The sequence below is a fragment of the Salvia miltiorrhiza genome, chromosome 8, assembly GCF_028751815.1.
Source record: "Salvia miltiorrhiza cultivar Shanhuang (shh) chromosome 8, IMPLAD_Smil_shh, whole genome shotgun sequence".
In the NCBI taxonomy this organism is placed as follows: domain Eukaryota; kingdom Viridiplantae; phylum Streptophyta; class Magnoliopsida; order Lamiales; family Lamiaceae; genus Salvia; species Salvia miltiorrhiza.
The window spans coordinates 4769238-4788143 of NC_080394.1; the positions used below are offsets into that span (position 1 = coordinate 4769238).

At 37.3% G+C, this 18906-nt stretch overlaps 1 protein-coding gene across 4 annotated transcripts; it reads left to right on the forward strand.

Moving 5' to 3' along the window:
• Positions 1–1291: 1291 nt before the first annotated feature.
• On the forward strand, positions 1292–18590 carry LOC131000217 (helicase protein MOM1-like). 4 transcript variants are annotated; one of them, XM_057926011.1, is made up of 20 exons: positions 1292–1964; positions 2398–2674; positions 3616–3697; positions 5413–5558; positions 5855–6048; positions 6215–6342; positions 6421–6678; positions 8800–8937; positions 9390–9641; positions 9918–10058; positions 10139–10450; positions 10687–10863; positions 11003–11927; positions 12066–12253; positions 13700–13804; positions 14449–15750; positions 16171–16851; positions 16938–17163; positions 17801–18386; positions 18494–18590. In XM_057926011.1, exons 1-20 carry the CDS (start codon positions 1499–1501, stop codon positions 18495–18497), a joined length of 6588 nt encoding a protein of 2195 aa, XP_057781994.1. In that variant the 5' UTR covers positions 1292–1498; the 3' UTR covers positions 18498–18590. The 4 variants fall into 4 exon arrangements, with proteins under 4 accessions (XP_057781994.1, XP_057781992.1, XP_057781993.1 ...); XM_057926009.1 differs by having other exon boundaries at positions 17801–18590; XM_057926010.1 differs by having other exon boundaries at positions 17813–18590.
• Positions 18591–18906: the final 316 nt, after the last annotated feature.

Genomic DNA, 18906 nt, shown 5'->3' on the forward strand with positions numbered 1-18906 from the left:
AAATAGAATCCCTTACTAATGATTCATTTCTATTGTTAAACAAAACACTCAATATAATATAACTATATAAGTAATGATTATTGTTATCATTCCACTCATTTATTTGATTTCATTCCATTTTCATTTCTCTACTTGAACCAAATGAGTACTTAGTGTGATCTATTAGATCATAATATGATTGGCCATAAATTCGGTTTAAAAAAAAAACTACATTTGATGTTGATTTAATTAAATATTTAATTCACTTAAAAAGCATAATTTCTTTATGGGTTATTGGAGCATAAATACATCAATTTTGAATTCATTCTGATTTTTAACATTAATTTTAAAAAGTGTAAAAAAATACACCAACTTATTGATTGTAGTAATTTTAACATGAATTCTATTTACTTTCATAGATATAATTCGAGACGAACCAAAATAAATGTCTAATTTAATATAATTCGGCAATTCAAATTCGTGTTAAAATTACTACAATTCGATTTGTCCATATTAATATTTCGGCATGCTAAGTAAGCTTTAATTTGACAGAAGATAGAATTCATGTTAAAATTACTAAAATCAATAAATTAATTTTTTTAACACTTTTTAAAGTTTGGTTCAAAGTTGTTGTATTTGTATGTCTAACCCTTTCTTTATATATATAAAAAAGCATAATTCCTTTATGACTATTATATCACCGACTAATTATATTATTTTTATAAAATTAGTAATAAAAGAGTTATTAGTATTATATTCTCTCTATTCATGAAAAAATCCTTCTTTTTTTGTCTGGTAATAAAAGAGTTATTAGTATTATATTATCTCTCTTTATGAAAAAAAAGTCCTACTTATTTTTTTTTTCACATAAAAATATGTCATTTAATTTTTTTGAACCATCACATTATTCGTTTTCTCCTATATTTAATTATAAAATTATACTTTTATCCTATCTTTTAATTAATACTGTACTTCTATTTTATTTTTTTGTACTAATACTATCTCTATATAGGATGTCATGTTTGGTTGCCGAGATTAAATTAGTCTGATATTACCTAAGATTAAATTGGCCCAAAATTAATTTTATCATAAGGGTAAGCCAAGACTCATACACCAAGACTAATCCTATGTGGCACTCTTCCAAAATTGAATCACGGGCCGTATCCAAGACTTAAACGAGACTATTTTGTGGATAGAGTTAGCATAAAAATATTTAAACATTAAAAAAAAGTTATTTTCTCGTCACTGATGTACTTTATTAAAATATTCGGCTGACCGCATAGCCTTTTTTTTGTAAACAGTAGAGTATTATTTTGATTTTTTTTTTTTTTTGAGGGAGCCTTTATTTGTAAATTTTAACGGAGCAATTTGCTTGCAACAGCAATTTATTCTCGGGAGTCGCGAAGCAGATGGGTCGACCAAGTTAGCAAAATTAGGGATTTTCCGAGAGGTGAATTTTTCTCCGAGAATTTCAAGTGTTTTCTGCATTTTGATGCCGTAATTCAGGTTTGCAGTGACAATGGTGAGTGATACTCGATCTACTCGCAAAAGTAGAGACGAGTTGGATGGACATGGTTCGAATCAGAAAGCGAATATGATAAAGAATCCATTGTTAGGAAGCCCAGGAAACCCTGGTAGAGCCCGACATGCGACAGAGAGCCCTCCGAGTGTTCGAAAATCCAAGCGTCTTGAGAAGGAGATGCCGCCATTGATTCCTCCTATGAAGAGGACATCAGAGAGACTAGGCAGAGGTAATACACCGAGGAAGTTTGGTAGGGGTAAGATAGATTTTTCATCCAAGGAATCTGCTGAAGAACCTCTGTCGAAGTTGAAGAAAACGAAAGAGAAGCCTGTGATTCAGGTGACAATGGAATCTAAAAAAGCTCAACTTGAGCTGGAAGTAGTTGGCATGAAGAGAAAGACAATGAGCGCCCGGAAATTCAAGTCTCTTTTCAAAAGACAACAAATTAAAGGAATTGTGCCAGGTGAAGTAATCAGTCTCCCAATCATGGCACTTTCTCCATGCACCTGCAAATGCAAACATCATTATTGTTATCCAGAATATTTCTTCTTCATGCTCTCCTTTTTTTTTGCTTCATTAGAAAGGATTCTCATACAAAGGGATGAAAATCCAAAAAATAAAGGATAACCTCCTAGCTATAAACACAACTCCAATCTCTGTATGCATGCATATTCGTATTTATGCTTAGTAATCATCATAACTAGTTAAAGTTGAAAGAAGCATTTTTCTTTTTGCCTTCCTTTATGTTCTTGTTTATGTTTTTGGGTTGATGAAGTGCTTGTGGTTTTTAACTTTGTGAATTGAGAAAAAGTATTTTGTTTTGATGCAACAGATGGTATTCTCAATATTTTGAATCATGCCCCTATTGGATCATTTTCATCTTTATCTTTTTGTAGACGGTGGTGATGAGCTGGAAAGATCAGAAAATTTAGTTGACGTTTGCAGTGATAATAGCAGCAATGGTATAAGCTCTCAGCCAATGGAAGATACTGAGGATGCTGCAGATGATGGAAGTATTGACCAAGTTCCTGAAGGAGTTCTTCCAGATTCAGCTTCAAGACACTATCAAGCAGATGTTGAAAATGACATCAGTGTGGATGCTGCTTCAGCATTTCTAGTGTGCGAAAATTGCAATCTGGAGGGGACCTGTCTTATATGCTCTAAAAGTAAAAGGTGCAACTCAACTTCCTACTCGCATTTATGCCTGACCTAATTTTCTTCTCCAAGAGCTCCCAGGTCATGGGTGGTACATAATGACTGCAGTGAAATAAATTCTGGTAACATTTTTATAGAATATGTAGAACATGCTGCCCAGGAAAATCATTGCATTATTAATCCGTCTACGTTGCATTAAATGGTGTCACGAATCCTTCTTTTGTTTGCCCAGAAGTCTGATTGGTTTCATTATGAGTAGTTGATGGCTTACTGGAATTTTCCACCTAGATTTTCTAGACAGTCTGAGTTAAAAATTGCATGCAGTTTTCGTTATGGGGGATCTCTATACAAAACGTAGTAACCTAGGCTACGTAAATGTATTCTTCCTTTCTCTTAAAAAAAGTAAGGTTTTTTTTGGTTCTTCTTATTTCATTGTCTAGGCTGCATTTCTAGTTTTGTGTGGACCTATAAGTGAAAGGTAAAATATTTTTAGCTAGTGCAGATGTGCCCATTTATTGGACTGGAAACTCAAGGAGCACCAGTAATTGGATTCATCATATTCTTTGAGCCTCATCAATCAAGTTATGTTTGACCCAGGATTTCTGCTATTTCCAAGGTTAATGATGTTGGTCCTACGTTGATTAAAGGGGTCCATTGGTTTAAAATTGATGGTAGGAAAAAGACAAAAAAGGAAATGGAAACGCAAACAAGAATGCTTTTTAGAAGGTGGGTTTGACCATAGTTTTCTAGTCTTGTATTAAGAGTTCTGACCTTCAACTGGATTTAGGGACTGTGACGTTCTGTTAATTTGCTTGCTTCACAGCTTATGCATCAAAGGGATAGGAGGTGGTTTTTTTTTTTTGTGCAATCCCCCTCCTCCAAACATAAAATGAGTGAAAAAAACGAAGCTCACATAAATGTCCTTAACTGAGATAAAATAATCTTGACTTCTTGTGTAGGGTGCGCTATGATTCGCCAAAACAGGAGCTTTGCTCTTGCAGTCTTGTGGGCGATAATCTGGTTGGCATGGCTAATTGCAAGGTTAGTTTTTGGTACAAAGAGTGGGATACTAACCACCAACAAATGAAAAGATTATTTTGTTGTTCAGTTGTTGTTTTCTATCTTGAGGTTTCTATAAATGTGCTGCACCATTTTAACTGTGTAAATCAGAGCAGGAGTCTGCATATATATTGGAACTTTCTTTCAGTCATTAGGAACTTGTTGTGCTTGTGCTAGTTTAGCAAACAGTAAATGTGCTAGTTTCTTAGGTCATGACCATTTGATGCAAGTTTAGCAAACATTCAAATGTAGTTCACTACAATTTTAGTCTGCCACTGAAGTGGGTGATTGCGCTGAACTCACTTGGGGTGTACTTGAAATACCAGCTTTTGGAGTTTCCCAATGAATCTAGACTTTGGTCACAGGGAAAGCTTTTTCTCTGATATGAATAATGTTCTGTTGTAGTTGCCAAATAAGTTTGGTGATCAAATAATCTATGTATATTAAGGAGTCTTTATAACTTATGTAATCTGGAAATTTAATGTTTTCTTAGGAGTCTCAGATCTTTTGGTCACACTTTCTATGGTAGGAGTTATGTGATCCAAAAAGCACATCCAACTTTTATAGGGAAAGAAAAATATGAGCAAACAATTATTAGGAAAAGGAAGAATAAGGATAAACAAATAATACAATGGGTATTTCTGCTTGATTTCTTCGGAGAAGATCGAAAGCAATTGGTTAAAAGGAATAAGGATGTAGAAAAGTACAGTAGGTATTTCTTCTTCATCTATATGAAGTAAAGTGAAACTGCAATCAAGCATTTTAACGTACTTCATAGGATTTATGAATATGGTGCTTTATGTGCCTACTATTTAATATTTACATGTGAATTGGATATAGGTTGTAAGATCTTTTGATTCTAAATTCAACCAGATGGTTACAACAACTTCTATAGGCATGATAATCTTTCAAAATTGTACGGTTAGAGCATGGATCTCCTTGCAATATATTGCATGCATTTTCCTGAGAATAATTGGCTTCTGCGAGATAAGATAGCTTATTGAATTTAGTTTATATATAGTAAATTTTGAACCCTAAACCATATCTCAATCCAAATCCACCATACTCTTTTCTTGGTTATTCTATCTACATTATTCCTTTGGTTTCTCTGTTTCTTTATGTGCCAGTTTGCCTCAGAGATGTAGGTGGTGGAATTAGTTTTGTGCAATGTTAGTTGAATCATATCAACTGGTTCTGCATTATGAGCTTTTTGTTGTATGTGTATGAATGGACTTGTTTCTTGATGTTGTTCTCTATCGATTGTTTGCATCAGGGCCCGGTTGGAATTCTGTGACTTACGAGCTTCTGCATTCCATAAAAAATTAAAAATTACATAGATGAAGTAGATAAACAGCCTCTTTTAGTTGATAATGTACTGGAAATACGTAGTCTCTCGTCGTGTTGAATTCTCTAATACGTTAAAAGCAAGTCTTACTTCACACTATAACTAGCAACAATATCTTATGAATTTGTAAACAACAAAAAATACGGTAAGGAGTCTGACTTGACTTTCTCTAATTCATCATGTCAGACTTGACTTCAGTGGCTGCGTTTGTGCATCCCTAATAGTGACTAATCTTTTATATGAGTTTGGTTGCCCGAATAGTTGAGAAAAGAAGGGATTGGTTATCTCAGTTATAAATTGCTGCTATTGGTGATTTTGATTTGTTGTTTTCTTGAAATGCTTTGGACATTAGGCTAGAAGTGATCTTGGAGCTTCTGTAACTTCAGAATCTACCGGGGAATTTGATTGTGGACATCCATTGACCAAGAGGCATGCAGATTCTCATACAGATGGTGCTGAAAAACTGTGTGTCTTGTGCAGCAAAGATGGAGATCTCGTGTGGGTAAAACATTGTTGTCAGGCTCTCTCATAAAAATATGCTTCTGATATTAGTTATTACTGCTTTCTTATGCACTGGAGACTTCAGTGTTCCCAAGGGAATGATTGGTTTCCAATTGACAGTAGTTTTCTTACAGGAGGATCTCTCCTATTTGTGTGGACATGCAGTAATAACAAAAACTCGTGGTCTTCTTTGTTTTATTTCTGTTCTTTTTTGTGTGTATTTTGTTTGTTTGTTTTTTTAATTTTTTGTGACCTCCATCTGCTAATTCGGTTTGATAAACATGCATTTGCAGGTGCTGTGAGGGGAAAAGTTGCATGAATTGCTACCATCTTTATTGCCTAGATCCTCCTCTTACTGATGTTCTGCCTGGTGTTTGGCACTGTCCACAGTGTGTGAAGAAAAAGCTTTTATTTGGTGTGCATTCTGTGTCAGATGGAGTTGAGTCGATTTGGGACGTCAGAGAAGTGGAGGTTCCAAATTCTAAAGGTCTGACATCTTCATCAATATAATATATCGAGATAAGAAATATTAGAATCAACCAATAACAATGTAGACCATGTAGCAGTATATGATATCACATGTTGTCAAGTCATCTATTATCACTTTTGGCTGCTTTATGGTTTTGACTTGTAATGCTTGATGCTGGCTTTAGGAGTTCAGCAGAAACAATTTCTTGTTAAATATCATGGACTTGCTCATGTTCACAACCATTGGGTTCCAGAGAAACAACTGCTTCTTGAAAACCCCTGTCTTGTATCCAACTTTCTTGAAAAAGATCAGGTTAAGTCACTTTTTTCTTAGAAGTCTAAGTGGAATGAGAACATCTTAACCCATCTTTTTTTTTTATCTTACTTGCAGGTTGTCAGATGGAATGCAGAATGGATGGTGCCACATCGTTTATTGGGGAAAAGACCTATACAAGATAATATTTATGTAGCATCTACTTCTGATATTTGGGTGTGCGAATATGAGTGGCTTGTGAAATGGCGTGGTCTTGATTATGACCTTGCTACATGGGAGTTGGATAATGCCAACTTCCTAGTCTCATCCCTAGGTCAGGACCTTGCGAGGAACTATGAGGTTCGTCGAGGAAAGGCTAAGCAAGAATCAAATAAGGTGCCAGAACTATCTCCAAATTGCAGGAATATACTTTATTTTTTTGGGTACTTAGATATATTTCTTGGTTTAAGTTTGTTTTATCATAAGCTATTGATTAGTTCTTTCCAAATATAAGTAGTGCATTATGTATAAACACCGTAACTTACTCAGTCAGAGGTAGTTGATGATCTGACTGTGGTAGTTTGGTTGAAAGTGTTGAGGTTTTTAAAATTTTTATTGTAGTTTGAGTGGAATAGGAAGTAATAGGGATATGAGCTCTGGGGGAGACACTTCCCAAGAATCCCAACTACTGAAACTGTTTGTGAACATCATATGCACACTTGCTGGTTGCATTGATGTGCTGAAATTGTGAAGATGTGACAGAACTAGTTACCTAATATCCCAAGTGTGTCCAATAGCCTTAAAACGGTCTGATAATAATTTTTTTATTTCAATATAGAAGACAAGCATCTCTTTTTAATTTCAAGGAAGAAAACATTCTGCAAAAAGGGTTTGGACTACTTGAGATTAAAAGTTTAAACCTGAAATTCAAGTGGATGGTTTGTTAGTTAGGGTGCTTTCCTTTAGAAGGCTTTCATACATGTCCATTGGCTTTGATTAAAAGTTTGAACCTGAAAAACATACTATGATTCTAGTTGAAGCAGAGAGATCTGCATTCACACAGTTTTTTGTATAATTCTTTAGCCTACTGTTAGTAACTTGGTACCATATAGAAATACCCTGTATCGCTTGGTTTCATAACTCCTGCTCATAAATCTTATAAATTTATAATGATAGCCTAAAGGTTCATTATGAATTTTGATTGGAGTTTGTTTTCTAGTAAGGTTCATTATGAAGCCACAAAGCTACCTAAACTCATTTTTTCTGCCAATATTCTCCAATTACATCAGAGGAATTTGCATAAAATTCTTTCATATGCTTATACTTGCTATTTATTGCTACTTTTGTTTCGACAGTTTTGCAATGACATGGATCATACCTATAATCTCGAATACCTCAACGATTCCTGGTTGTTAATACATAGAGGGGGAGTTGGGTTTGGTGGATGTGATAGATGATTGATAGTATTGGAGGGTGATTGAATAATCCATCCAACTGGTGATAAATAATCACTTGATTGGATGATTAGTGTGCGGGCCAAGTTATCCATCATGAGCCGAATCATGCAAACCGAACACTTGATTGAGTTGGATTATTTTATCAATCATGTCTTTTCACTCAAACCAAACGCCTTCAGAGTATGATGGCCCTACTTTGTAGCAAAGTGGAACTTCTAAAACACAGGGTGTTTGGCTGTAAGGATCTTCCATTGATCATTGCATATCATTAAAAGGATCAAAATTTGTGTTTGTAATGAAGCAATGAATTTTGGAATAGGAAACAGAAGAACATAAGATATAAGAACAATACATCTCATTGGGCCAAGTGGGGAGGGATTTTTTTTTTTTTGGGGGGGGGGGTGACCTGCTTGGTGGAAAAATATGTTGGGTTGTTTCTCAATTGATAATTAACAGGTAAATTCCAGACCTAGTTGCAGTGCTTCAAAGCTAGGGGATTAATCTTTTCATGTTAGGGAGGGTTTTCTTTAGATGATTAGCCTTGACAGATAAAAATAGTAAGACTAACCCCTTGTTTACTTTGATGGATTGAAACTTTGGGATATCCCAAGGCCCATGATTATTTCTATCGTTTGAGCTTGTTTGGCTTGATTCCTATCCCATTGAAAGGGTGGGATTGGAGAAACCCTACTCTTGAGGATAAAAATACTCAATTATGCATTTTATCAATCATGCTGAGTAAATGCCCCCTTAGTGTTTTGTAGTGATCCTTTTTTTTTTCTTTCCCTGACCTGACTTAGAAGATATGAATGTGACTTTCATTATAGATGGATGTACATAAATTGGTGATTTGCATTAATACAGCTATTTATAGATGAGAATAACATTGAGGAACTATGATTCTTGGTTGATGAGTCAAATATGAAATGTACAGTCATTGCCTGTTGATGATCATATTCAACATATTATGCAATGATAATTTATGTCGTTTTCAGTCCTCTTATAGTGCATGCTAAGTGATAAATGCTTAATCTTGTTTTCTTTGCTTATAATACTGCAGCTGTACACGGAATCAGTTGTCGGATATTCAGAGATTCCAGGTCAATTGCATGAGACCCATGTCTTGAAAAATGTGAATAAACTGCGTGAATCCTTGTTCAAATGCCCAGATGCTGTCGTTTTTGATGATCAGATTCAGGTGAGCTTTTTCTGTCTCAACAATCAAGTTATTTTAATTGACTAATTTACGGATGTTTGGTTGGCACTTTATTACATGTGGGAGTGCTAGTGTGCTATATTGTTGGCCTTTTATGTAGATGGAAGCTTTATGCCTTTGTTTTATTATTCTGACAAAATAGCTTATGTTCTGTCAATTAAATTTAATACTTAAAAACGTGCAATAGTTATATGGTTATCAGTTGTGCATTTGCATGCATCTCTTCCTAATGAATTAGGGTACTTAAAGCATAAAGTAGTAAGCACAAATTTACCACCCTTGCTGAATTAGGGTACTTAAAGCATATCAGTTGTGCATATTTACCACCCTTGCTGATTGCTGGCCGGGGCAGTGATATGCTTATCCCCTTGCTGTTGAGACCTGATGTTTTAGTAATCAAGTGCACAAGTCTTATTTAATTTATTTGAATGCAGGAACGAACAATGACGGCTATTCTTGTAGTTCATTCAATGATTGAAACTTTTCGGCCATTCCTCATTGTCACGACCAATGATTCTCGGCCTCACTGGGAAGCTAATTTTGAACAACTGGTACCATCCGTTGATGTAGTTGTATACAGTGGAAGCAGAGACACCAGGAACAGGATTAGAACATCAGAATTTTATGATGAAGGAGGTCACATGATAGTCCAAGTACTCCTGTCATCTGTAGAAGATGTTTTAGAGGTATGGATATCATTTCACCACAATTCCTGTCTAGATTTCTGATTGGTTACCAGGTCTCCTGAAAATTAGAAAATGTTACTTCTTTATATACGTTGTCTCCTTGATAACTTTTGATGATCAAACTAAAAGAAGAAAAAAACTTTTCATAATCAGTACAAATCCAAGTGTCTTTATTTGGTGCCAGTAGTATTTTTATCTGGTTTTCAATGTACTGGAAGTGTATTAGTTTAACATGTTGTAATTCAGTACATGTCTTGCACTGTATTTATCATGCAGGATTTAGAGATAATGAAAAGCATAAAATGGAAAGCCATTGTAATTGATGAGTATCAGATCTCTGGGATCGCAGATGAGCTTGAACGAATTAAGATGCTCTCAACAGACATGAGAATACTCCTGGTCAGTGGTCAGATCAAGGTATGTTTCCCTTTGTGGTCTTGATATTTTGGTTTATTGTACATCAGTGTTGTGTTTAATGTCCTTCTTCTACGCCTCAGGATGCAACGTCTGAGTACCTTAAAATCCTATCCTTGGTCGAACCTCATGGTGATTTTGACAAACTGAGGAGCCTGAAGCCTGAGACAAATGACAACCTTAGTAAATTGAAAGACAGATTGTCCCGGTTTATTGTGTATGGACGACCTTTTCAAGTATCTAAGTTCATTGAGTACTGGGTCCCGGTTCAGATATCAAATCTTCAGCTTGAACATTATTGTGATACACTTCTTTTGCACTCTAATGCTCTTTGCTCTTGTTTAAAAAAGGACCCTTTTGGCGTCCTCCCAGAAATTCTTTCGACAGTTCGAAAGGTTTGCTCAGTTGTATCTATCTGGTTTCATTACTACATATGTACACCTTGTTCCTTTTAGGAGAGTGTGTTTACACATATGATGGATAAATTGTTCGGACATGTATCATATGCTTCTCCTTATGCATGTTTTTGAGAACATTATTTGTTTTTCTTTCACCAAGGAAAAGAATTGCTACAATTGGCCAACCTAGCTGCAAAAATTGTTTAGTTCTGATACGTTTTAATTGCTTGTAGTGCTGCCATCACCCTTATCTTCTGGACACTTCTGTACAAGCTCGCTTGATTGCTGACAAGCATCCTGCTGATGAGATTTTGGATATTGGGATAACAGCAAGTGGCAAATTACAACTTCTTGATGTGATGCTCGATGAGATTAAGAAGCGAGATCTACGAGTACTAATACTTTTTCAGGTAATGTGCACTGTGCAGCGTCACTTTTTGGTGTCAGCTTTTGTACTTTTGGATCTGTGTGTTTTATTACTTTACTGCTAGCAATTTGACTGCCCGTTGGTTTGTTATGGTAATAATTTCTTTTATTGTTATACTGCAGCTGCTTGGCTCAGAAGGACTACTAACTTCTGGAAATATATTGAGTGATTTTGTAAGACGAAGGTTCGGCGTAAATACATATGAACGCGTTGATGCTGCAGAGTCCCCTTCTGATAGGCAAGCTGCCGTGAACCGGTTTAACAAGAAAGAAAATGGACAGTTTGTTTTTCTGTTGGAAAACCGTGCTTGTTCTTCAATCATTAAACTCTCATCATTGGATGTTGTTGTCATATATGATAGTGACTGGAATCCGGTAAATGACTTGAAGGCACTGAAAAAGATATCAATTGATTCAAAAGTTGCGCAGGTCAAAATTTTTCGGTTATATTCTTCTTTCACTATTGAAGAAAGAGCCCTAGTGCTTGCAAAGCAGAACTTAAATCTTGATCACAATTCACAAAATTTCAGCCGAAGCACAAGTAATACTCTGCTATCCTGGGGTATCACAAATCTCTTCAGAAAATTAGATGAATATCATGCCAATAGCAGCTCTAGTTTGGCATTGAACTTTTCGTCTGGGCAATCACTTTTGGATGAAGTTACCAAGGAGTTTCGGGCCATACTTTCTGAAAAATGTGAAAATGCTGATTCAAATTCTGTCATCTCAGAAGCTAAAGTTGACAATGGAAGCTATAGTACAAACAATCTGATGTTTGGCGAATCAAAAGTTCAGTTGGAAGGTGGAGAGGCGCCTCATGTCTTTTGGAGAAACTTGTTTGAAGGGAAAAATCCGATGTGGAAACATTTAAAAAGCCCCAGTCCACGGAATCGGAAGAGAGTTCATTACTGGGAAGGATCTCCTACCAATTCACAAGCTGAGAAAGATAACATGGCAAACAAACGTAGAAAGAAGGTGAATGAAACTTTGGGTCCTGCCTCATCCCAAGTTGGATTAGGCGCAGCTCAAGTCACTATTTCTAATGAAGGTAATGGTTAAGCTAGGACACTTCGCTTCATTAGTGACTGATATTTGTGGCATTAAGAAGTTTGTAGCCCCTTGATGAAGCATTTTGTAGTTCAGGCTCCCCCTATGCTGTTACTAAGAATTTCTTTTGGTGATTCAGGGCCTCCTTCAACCAAATCCTGTAATCAATTTGAAAGTTTGCATAGAGATGGCCAGAGCTCATTGGGTGCTGAAGTTTCTGTAAGTGCTGCATCAAAGGAAGGAATTGTATCATCTGATGAGCAGCAAAGCATCCATGGTGTTCTGCTGAGAGAAGTAAAGACACTGTGCCAAAATCTTAAACTTCCGGTACAACTCTTAACTCTATTCTTCAGTCTTTCAGATGATCTTTTAAACTATAGTTATCTTCCTACACTGCCCAGAAAGTGGATACTAATTTCATTACAATTTGCATATAATAGAGTCAAGGGCTTATTATGTCCTTCTGGCCAGGAAAGAAACAACTGTAAAAAAGAAGGTTATAAGCTTAAAATTCTTGAAGAAGGTAACAGCTGGTCGGTTTCTTCAGGAATATCTTCTGCCCAATCTTGATCTAAAAACAAATTTCCTACCTCCTATTCTTAGTTAACGAAAGAGGACCTCCTAAATTACTCCTAAGCACCCACACTGATGAAGTTTGCTATCTAGACAACTAGAATCATTGAATAACTGAACAACCTATTAACTTATTGTCTCATCCTCAACCCAATACCCATCCACCGCCTCTGCACCCAATGACTGTCTTTTCTCTAAACGCATATAAACTTGAATTGGCTGATCCGTATCACCATATACTTGGTGATTGGGTGAACGCAGAAATCATCTTTTGCCAAAGCAAAGCAGGGAGATTTAATTTTTTTACTGCCATATACTTGAATGAACACAACATTCTTACGAGTGCAAATGATATATAAGAAATCAACTAGATACTCGTGTGCATTGTTCCCTATGGCGGACTCATAAACCTTATATTTGTAGTCCCTTGTCAAAGAGCTAAATTCTGGTCCCATATCGATGTGGAAATATATCTGCTTTGCCTTGTGACGGGACTCTCAACTGGCATAGCAGATCTTGTCTCTTGCAAGTGGGAGGCAAAGTTGGTGTTGTGATGATGTGTGATACGAATGTTTGAGTGTTAGCTCTGCCATTTCTAGGGTAGTACTGGGATCTTCATGAACCAACTTGAAATTTGTCCTTAATTATTACATATAATATTATAATAAGAGATTATGTTAGGGATTCTTAACATTTTTGTTGTGGTAGTGTAGAATGAGCTCTTCACTTCTCATGCATCCTTGAGAAGTGATCACTTCTTGCTACCTAACTCTGTACATTTTCTGTTGATGGCTCTGTTAAAGAATTTACCTAAACAACAAGAGCTTGTGCTCTTCTCTATTGAGATTGAAGTCATTAGTCCAGAAATGCATGCTATCGCTGATTTTGAGAGTCCCAATGCATTGGACTGAACAGAAACCTATATTCTTAATGACCAAATGAAACAATATTATGAATTTAGAAAATAATTGGCCAGAACTAGAAATGTGAGGTTTCACTTGTGATGTGTCGAAGAACATTTTGCTTTTATTTTGAGTAAGTGAAGTTTGAAATTGGAAACAGAATTCCGCTATTTCTTTATCAAGTCTCATGCGTTTGAAGTAATAATTGTTCGCGCTAGATCAAATAGTCCTTATATTTCATATGTATCACCTTAGTTTGTTTACTCACTGTTCTTTGTGAACATGGCTGGAAATGCAGGACAATGTCACTCAGGTGGCTGAATTATTTTTGGAATATGTGATCAAGAATCATCATGTCAGTAGCAACCCAACATCAATTGTGCAGGCTTTTCAAATATCTCTGGTTAGTCCCTTTCCTGAATATATTATTTAGGGTTAAGTAGCAAATACACCCCTAACATTTACAGTGAAAGACACATTGGTCTCTAACATTATGTTCCTTTCCTATATATATAATTCAATCCTCTATCCTACATGGCATCCCCATATTTTTTCATTCTTATATATCTTAATAATCTATTTAATCTCTCTATGTTTTTTGCTATAAACCGAGCATTATCCCCTACACTTGAGAACTGAGAGCTTTACCAGTTCTCCACTTAATTTCTTCTGTTTTTATATGTCATATAGCGCAAGACCAGCTGCGAATTTGAGTGTGGGGTGAATTTTGTTTGAGCATACTCATCCTATGACCCACCTAGCACTCTCCCCTCTTTGAGTGTTTGCTCCTCTTTCTTTGTGGTAGCCTTGTGGGGTTCCTTTGACTTGGTGGTCATTTCTAATGGGTTGAAGTAAGGATAGATATATGAAGAATGCATTTCTTCTTTTCCTTATAATCTCTTGATGCAAATAGTCTGGGAATTTCAATAGTAGGAGAGTTGTATTTTCCTTATCATCTCTTTATGCATTTTTCCAGATTCAAGTAATGGAGTATATCTGCTAACTCTTACTCTCTCAGTAGATTTAATTATATGTTTGCTATGTCAGTGTTGGGTTGCTGCATCTATCACAAAACAAAAGGTTGATAAGAAGGAAATGCTCACGTTGGCAAAACAGCTTCTGGACTATCAATGCACTGAAGAAGAGGCCAGCTCAGTTTATTTAAAGATGAGGTCTCTCAAGAGGTTGTATTTGCAGTGCTCAGACAACATTACACGCTTGAACATAGATTGCCTCCTAGCTGAAGAAGACTTGAACAGGGGGGCATCAAATGTTAACGAAGGGGAGTTACAATGTATGCCATATTTAGATGAAAGTGTGGAACAGGAGACTCGGGAAAATTCTGTAAATAAAGATCATGCTGAACGCCTGATTCTTACGCAGCAGAAAGAAGCTGGTGCTAGTGAAATGGATGATGATGATGAGATAAAGAAAATACAGAAAAAATGTGATAAGCGGATGAAGAAACTTATGCAGGAACACGAAGAGCAAATTCAGAAGTTGAAACAAAGCTGGAAGGATAAAAGGGAAAAACTGGAGACAGACCACAAATTGCAGTCCGCCATTATTCGGACTGTACATGGTCAAGCCTCTGCAGCCGGAATGGACAAACTCAAGCTTTTGAATGATAGTTTTAAAGATAAAATCCAGGATAACAATATCCTAAAAGATGCACAGCTTAAAAATCTTGAGGCAAAGCATTTAGCTGTTATCAATGAGGAGAGACGAAAGGCAGCTGATTTGGTAGCCAAAGCAAAAGCATGCTCTAGTGAACGAAGGGTTATTAATGGTCATCAGTCACTTAGTTCTCAATCGGATGATGATGCTGGTGGCCCTCAGCCAAGAACATGCATCAATGTTGGTGGTGATGGGGATAAATTCCGTATGTCTGGTGCACCAGTTGAAGCAATGTGCAGTAAAACCCCCGTTAAAGAATTGGTAACCATTAATTCAGAAAATGAAGTAGGGTGGGAATCATTTACAGTAGCTGAGCTTCTCAATCAGTCGGTACAATCCATAGATAATAGGCAGGCTGGTTCAACAAAGCTACCTGCTCCTGAGCAGGTTTCTGATGAATCTCAATCTGCTGATCCGACTGAAGAGCATCTAGTGGTGCCTGAGACTGCTTCCAATGAAATTGCGGGGCACGACCAGGCCGGAGGAGAACTAAGTTATCCATCAGAGGAAGAGTCCAATGAAGTAAGAAAAACTTCTTTGCTTGATGATTTGACGAGACAGATAAGGGAACTAGAGGTGGCAGTCAGCGGGTGTCTGCACAGCCCAGGACAGCCATCATTGCGCACAGAGCAAACCACAGTTTCGCCAGATTTTTGTGACATTCCACAGAATGTATGTGATGTTTCTCTGCCTATCTATCTAGTTATTTGCATCAGCGCTTGTTTGTCTTTTTTTTCCAGTTAGGTGAAAGTTAAATGTGATCAAATTTATTCAGTTACAGAAACTAAAATGCCTGGAGTTTCATATATTTGCCTTGGTAAATCAGATAAAAGGTTCCTCAAGTGTGAGATAGAAATATTAGAAGATATTCAGTTCCTCCTAATTTTGTGTTCCATGACATGGTGAAAGATTCTAGAATGTCCTGCAGCCATACACCTGATTGTCTTGCTACCAAGTCTCCAGTTCCCATTTCCCTTAATTGTCTACATAAAATACAATTCACTGAATGTTTTTGACATGTTTAATACTACTGAAAGCAAGTTGGCGGGACAAAATAAATCTGACAAACACTTGGTGTCTGCTGAACTGCAGGACTCAGATCGAAGTGCTCTGCAGATTGAAATGGCAATGCCAGGACCTACCAACTCTGCAGCCCCTGTGCCACCCAACTTGGAATCACGTTTAACTAATAATGTTGTAACCCCCAAGCCATCTAGCAAACCTCCGGTAGATGAGGTTTTTGGGCAGCTGCATTCTTTATCAGTTGATATCTCACTTAGCTGCGATCAGTTGCCTGCTACTGGACACCATGATCAAGGAAGAAGCTCACCTCAAACTGCAGCAAGGCCTGAGGGACGGACTGAAGAAAATTTGGAATTGCATCCTGATCACCTGAATGTAGGTCCTTCTAGTGAAGTTGCTAATGAACAAAATGCTGAATCACCAGAAAGGCTGAATCACACTGTTTCGAAGAATGATGTGGCTATACCCAAGGAGGTGGCGAGTACATCACAACAGACAATACAGGCTGTAAGCGAGAATGATGTGGCTATTCCCCAAGAAGTGGTGAGCACATCAGGACGGCCAAATCAGGCTATTCCACAAGCGGACATAGATGCAGGCCATCTTCATGGACCTGGCTTCCTTCTGAATCCAACTCATTATCCCTCTTTTCGGAATTCATCTCCATCTTTGTCACTTGACCCGCTTCAAATTGAGATAGAAATGATGCATAAAGAAGCTGTACAATTGGAAAAACACCATGCAGACACGGTCAGTCTGGAAATTCTTGTTAATCATCTGCTATGCGTTTCAGTTATTTTCTCATTTTTGTAATTGGGTTTTATCACTTTACACAGATGGCACAGCTCAAATCTGACTGCGACAAGGAGATAGAGGAGATTATTTCTCAAATACATAAGAAATATGAGGTGATATGTCAGGAGAAAGAAGCTGAATTTAGATTGAAAAAGAATGAAAATGACCAGAACAAGAATAAAGTTGTTCTGAGTAAAATGTTGGCTGCTGCTTTCAGATCTAAGTGTGTGGAAATCAGGCCTTCTGGGCTACAAAATATGCAGCAAGGTATAATACCAGAAGTCCAGTTTTATTTTGTTAATTTTGCATCCATGTTGCTCAATAACTAATGTTTTTCAGAGAGAGATTGTTTTAGATGGTCCAAATCTAATAGGAGGTAAGATGCTCAGGAAATGTTTGTATGGTTTTTGGGTGTTCTTGGAGGGATTTTTGAAAGAATAAAAAATCAGTGCCTTGGAAGTGCCTAGGAGGTGATTATTAGGAAGATAATGTCTTGCAATATGTCAATGTATCTTTTTCTTCGGAAACAAGCTGAAATAACCTTAATTCATTTTGGGTTTTTATTATTATTATTATTATTATTTTTTTGATGAAATTACATTATAAATAATACAAACCACACACACACCCCACCTAGTGATTATTGTGGCCGAGAGTACTCGAACCTGTGACCTCTTGGACAACAGGCAACCACCCCAACCACTAGGCCATCCCAAGGGGACTGGGTTTTTATTATTTGATATCTGGGTCTGTTGCCTCAGGAACAAGACTTGGAGCCAATCTCTATAATATGCTCTAGCTTGATTTCGATTTGGTTTAATTTACTGTCCTTCTTAGTCATCTATCAATCTCTTACATGTATTGGCATGCGCTTGTCAATGCGGGTAATGATATATAATCTTAGCTCTCGTTGCAGGTGTGCCCAGCTTCATGCTGCCAACTCCTCCCGTCAGACCTTCTCTAGGACCTTCGGCTTCCCAACCTGCCCGTACTCAGCCGACCACAACTCCAGCTGTCCAAGTCCAACAGCCTGCCCGTACTCAGCCAACCACAACTCCAGCTGTCCAAGCCCAACAGCCTGCCCGTACTCAGCCAACCACAACTCCAGCTGTCCAACAGCTTTCACGGTCACATCCTGTGAGGTCTCCCCCTGTGGGCATTCGAAATGTTACAGGTCGTCCTGTACAACACGCAGCAGCGCATTCACCCCGACCCCCTCCAGTCATCAGTGCCATCACTCCTGCAAACCTCCGCGCAGCTGGTGAGATCCGTTCTGCAGCTCCTCATCTTCAACCATGCAGACCACCCACTGGAGGTGCACCCATTTCACCCGACACTAGTTCATCAGTCCCTCAACTGCGGATGCCCCAAATATCACCTAAGCCTGTGCAGCTATCTTCACAACCGGGGCCACTACCACTACCACGGCCGCCTTCACCAAAAAGTGCTGAGGTGCAAGATCTGCCTCGTCCACCGGGGTTTACACAAGGGTTAGTTGCAAATCGTCAACCTTATTTACCCGTGAATCGTAGTTCGCATGTACCTGATATTCCTTCTACTTTTCATCCCTTGGAACAATCTGACTTGGAAATGTTAGGTAATGTACTTGGCAACAAGACATCTGCTGCAGAACCAGACGTTGTTTGCTTATCTGATGACGAGTAGTAACATATGAAATCATTTTGAAGATCAAATTCTGCAATCACTTTTTTTTTTTGTAAATTCTGATAATTGTGGCTCAGTGATGGGTGAAGCAATCTAGACTGACTTATTCCCAGTAAGCTATATATATATCACCTGCTTCTCACTCCTAATTATTTTTGCATTTCATTCAAAAATTATATCAGTACTAAAATCATTTTGTCGACATTGCTCTTCCAATTTAAATTTATCAAATTTTCCAAAAGAAGTTCCTCATTTATTCATGTAAAAGTGAGGATACATTTTCAAAGTTGTAGTAATATTTAAGTTCACGTTAAGTTCTTTGTATATTTATACGACTTTTTAATA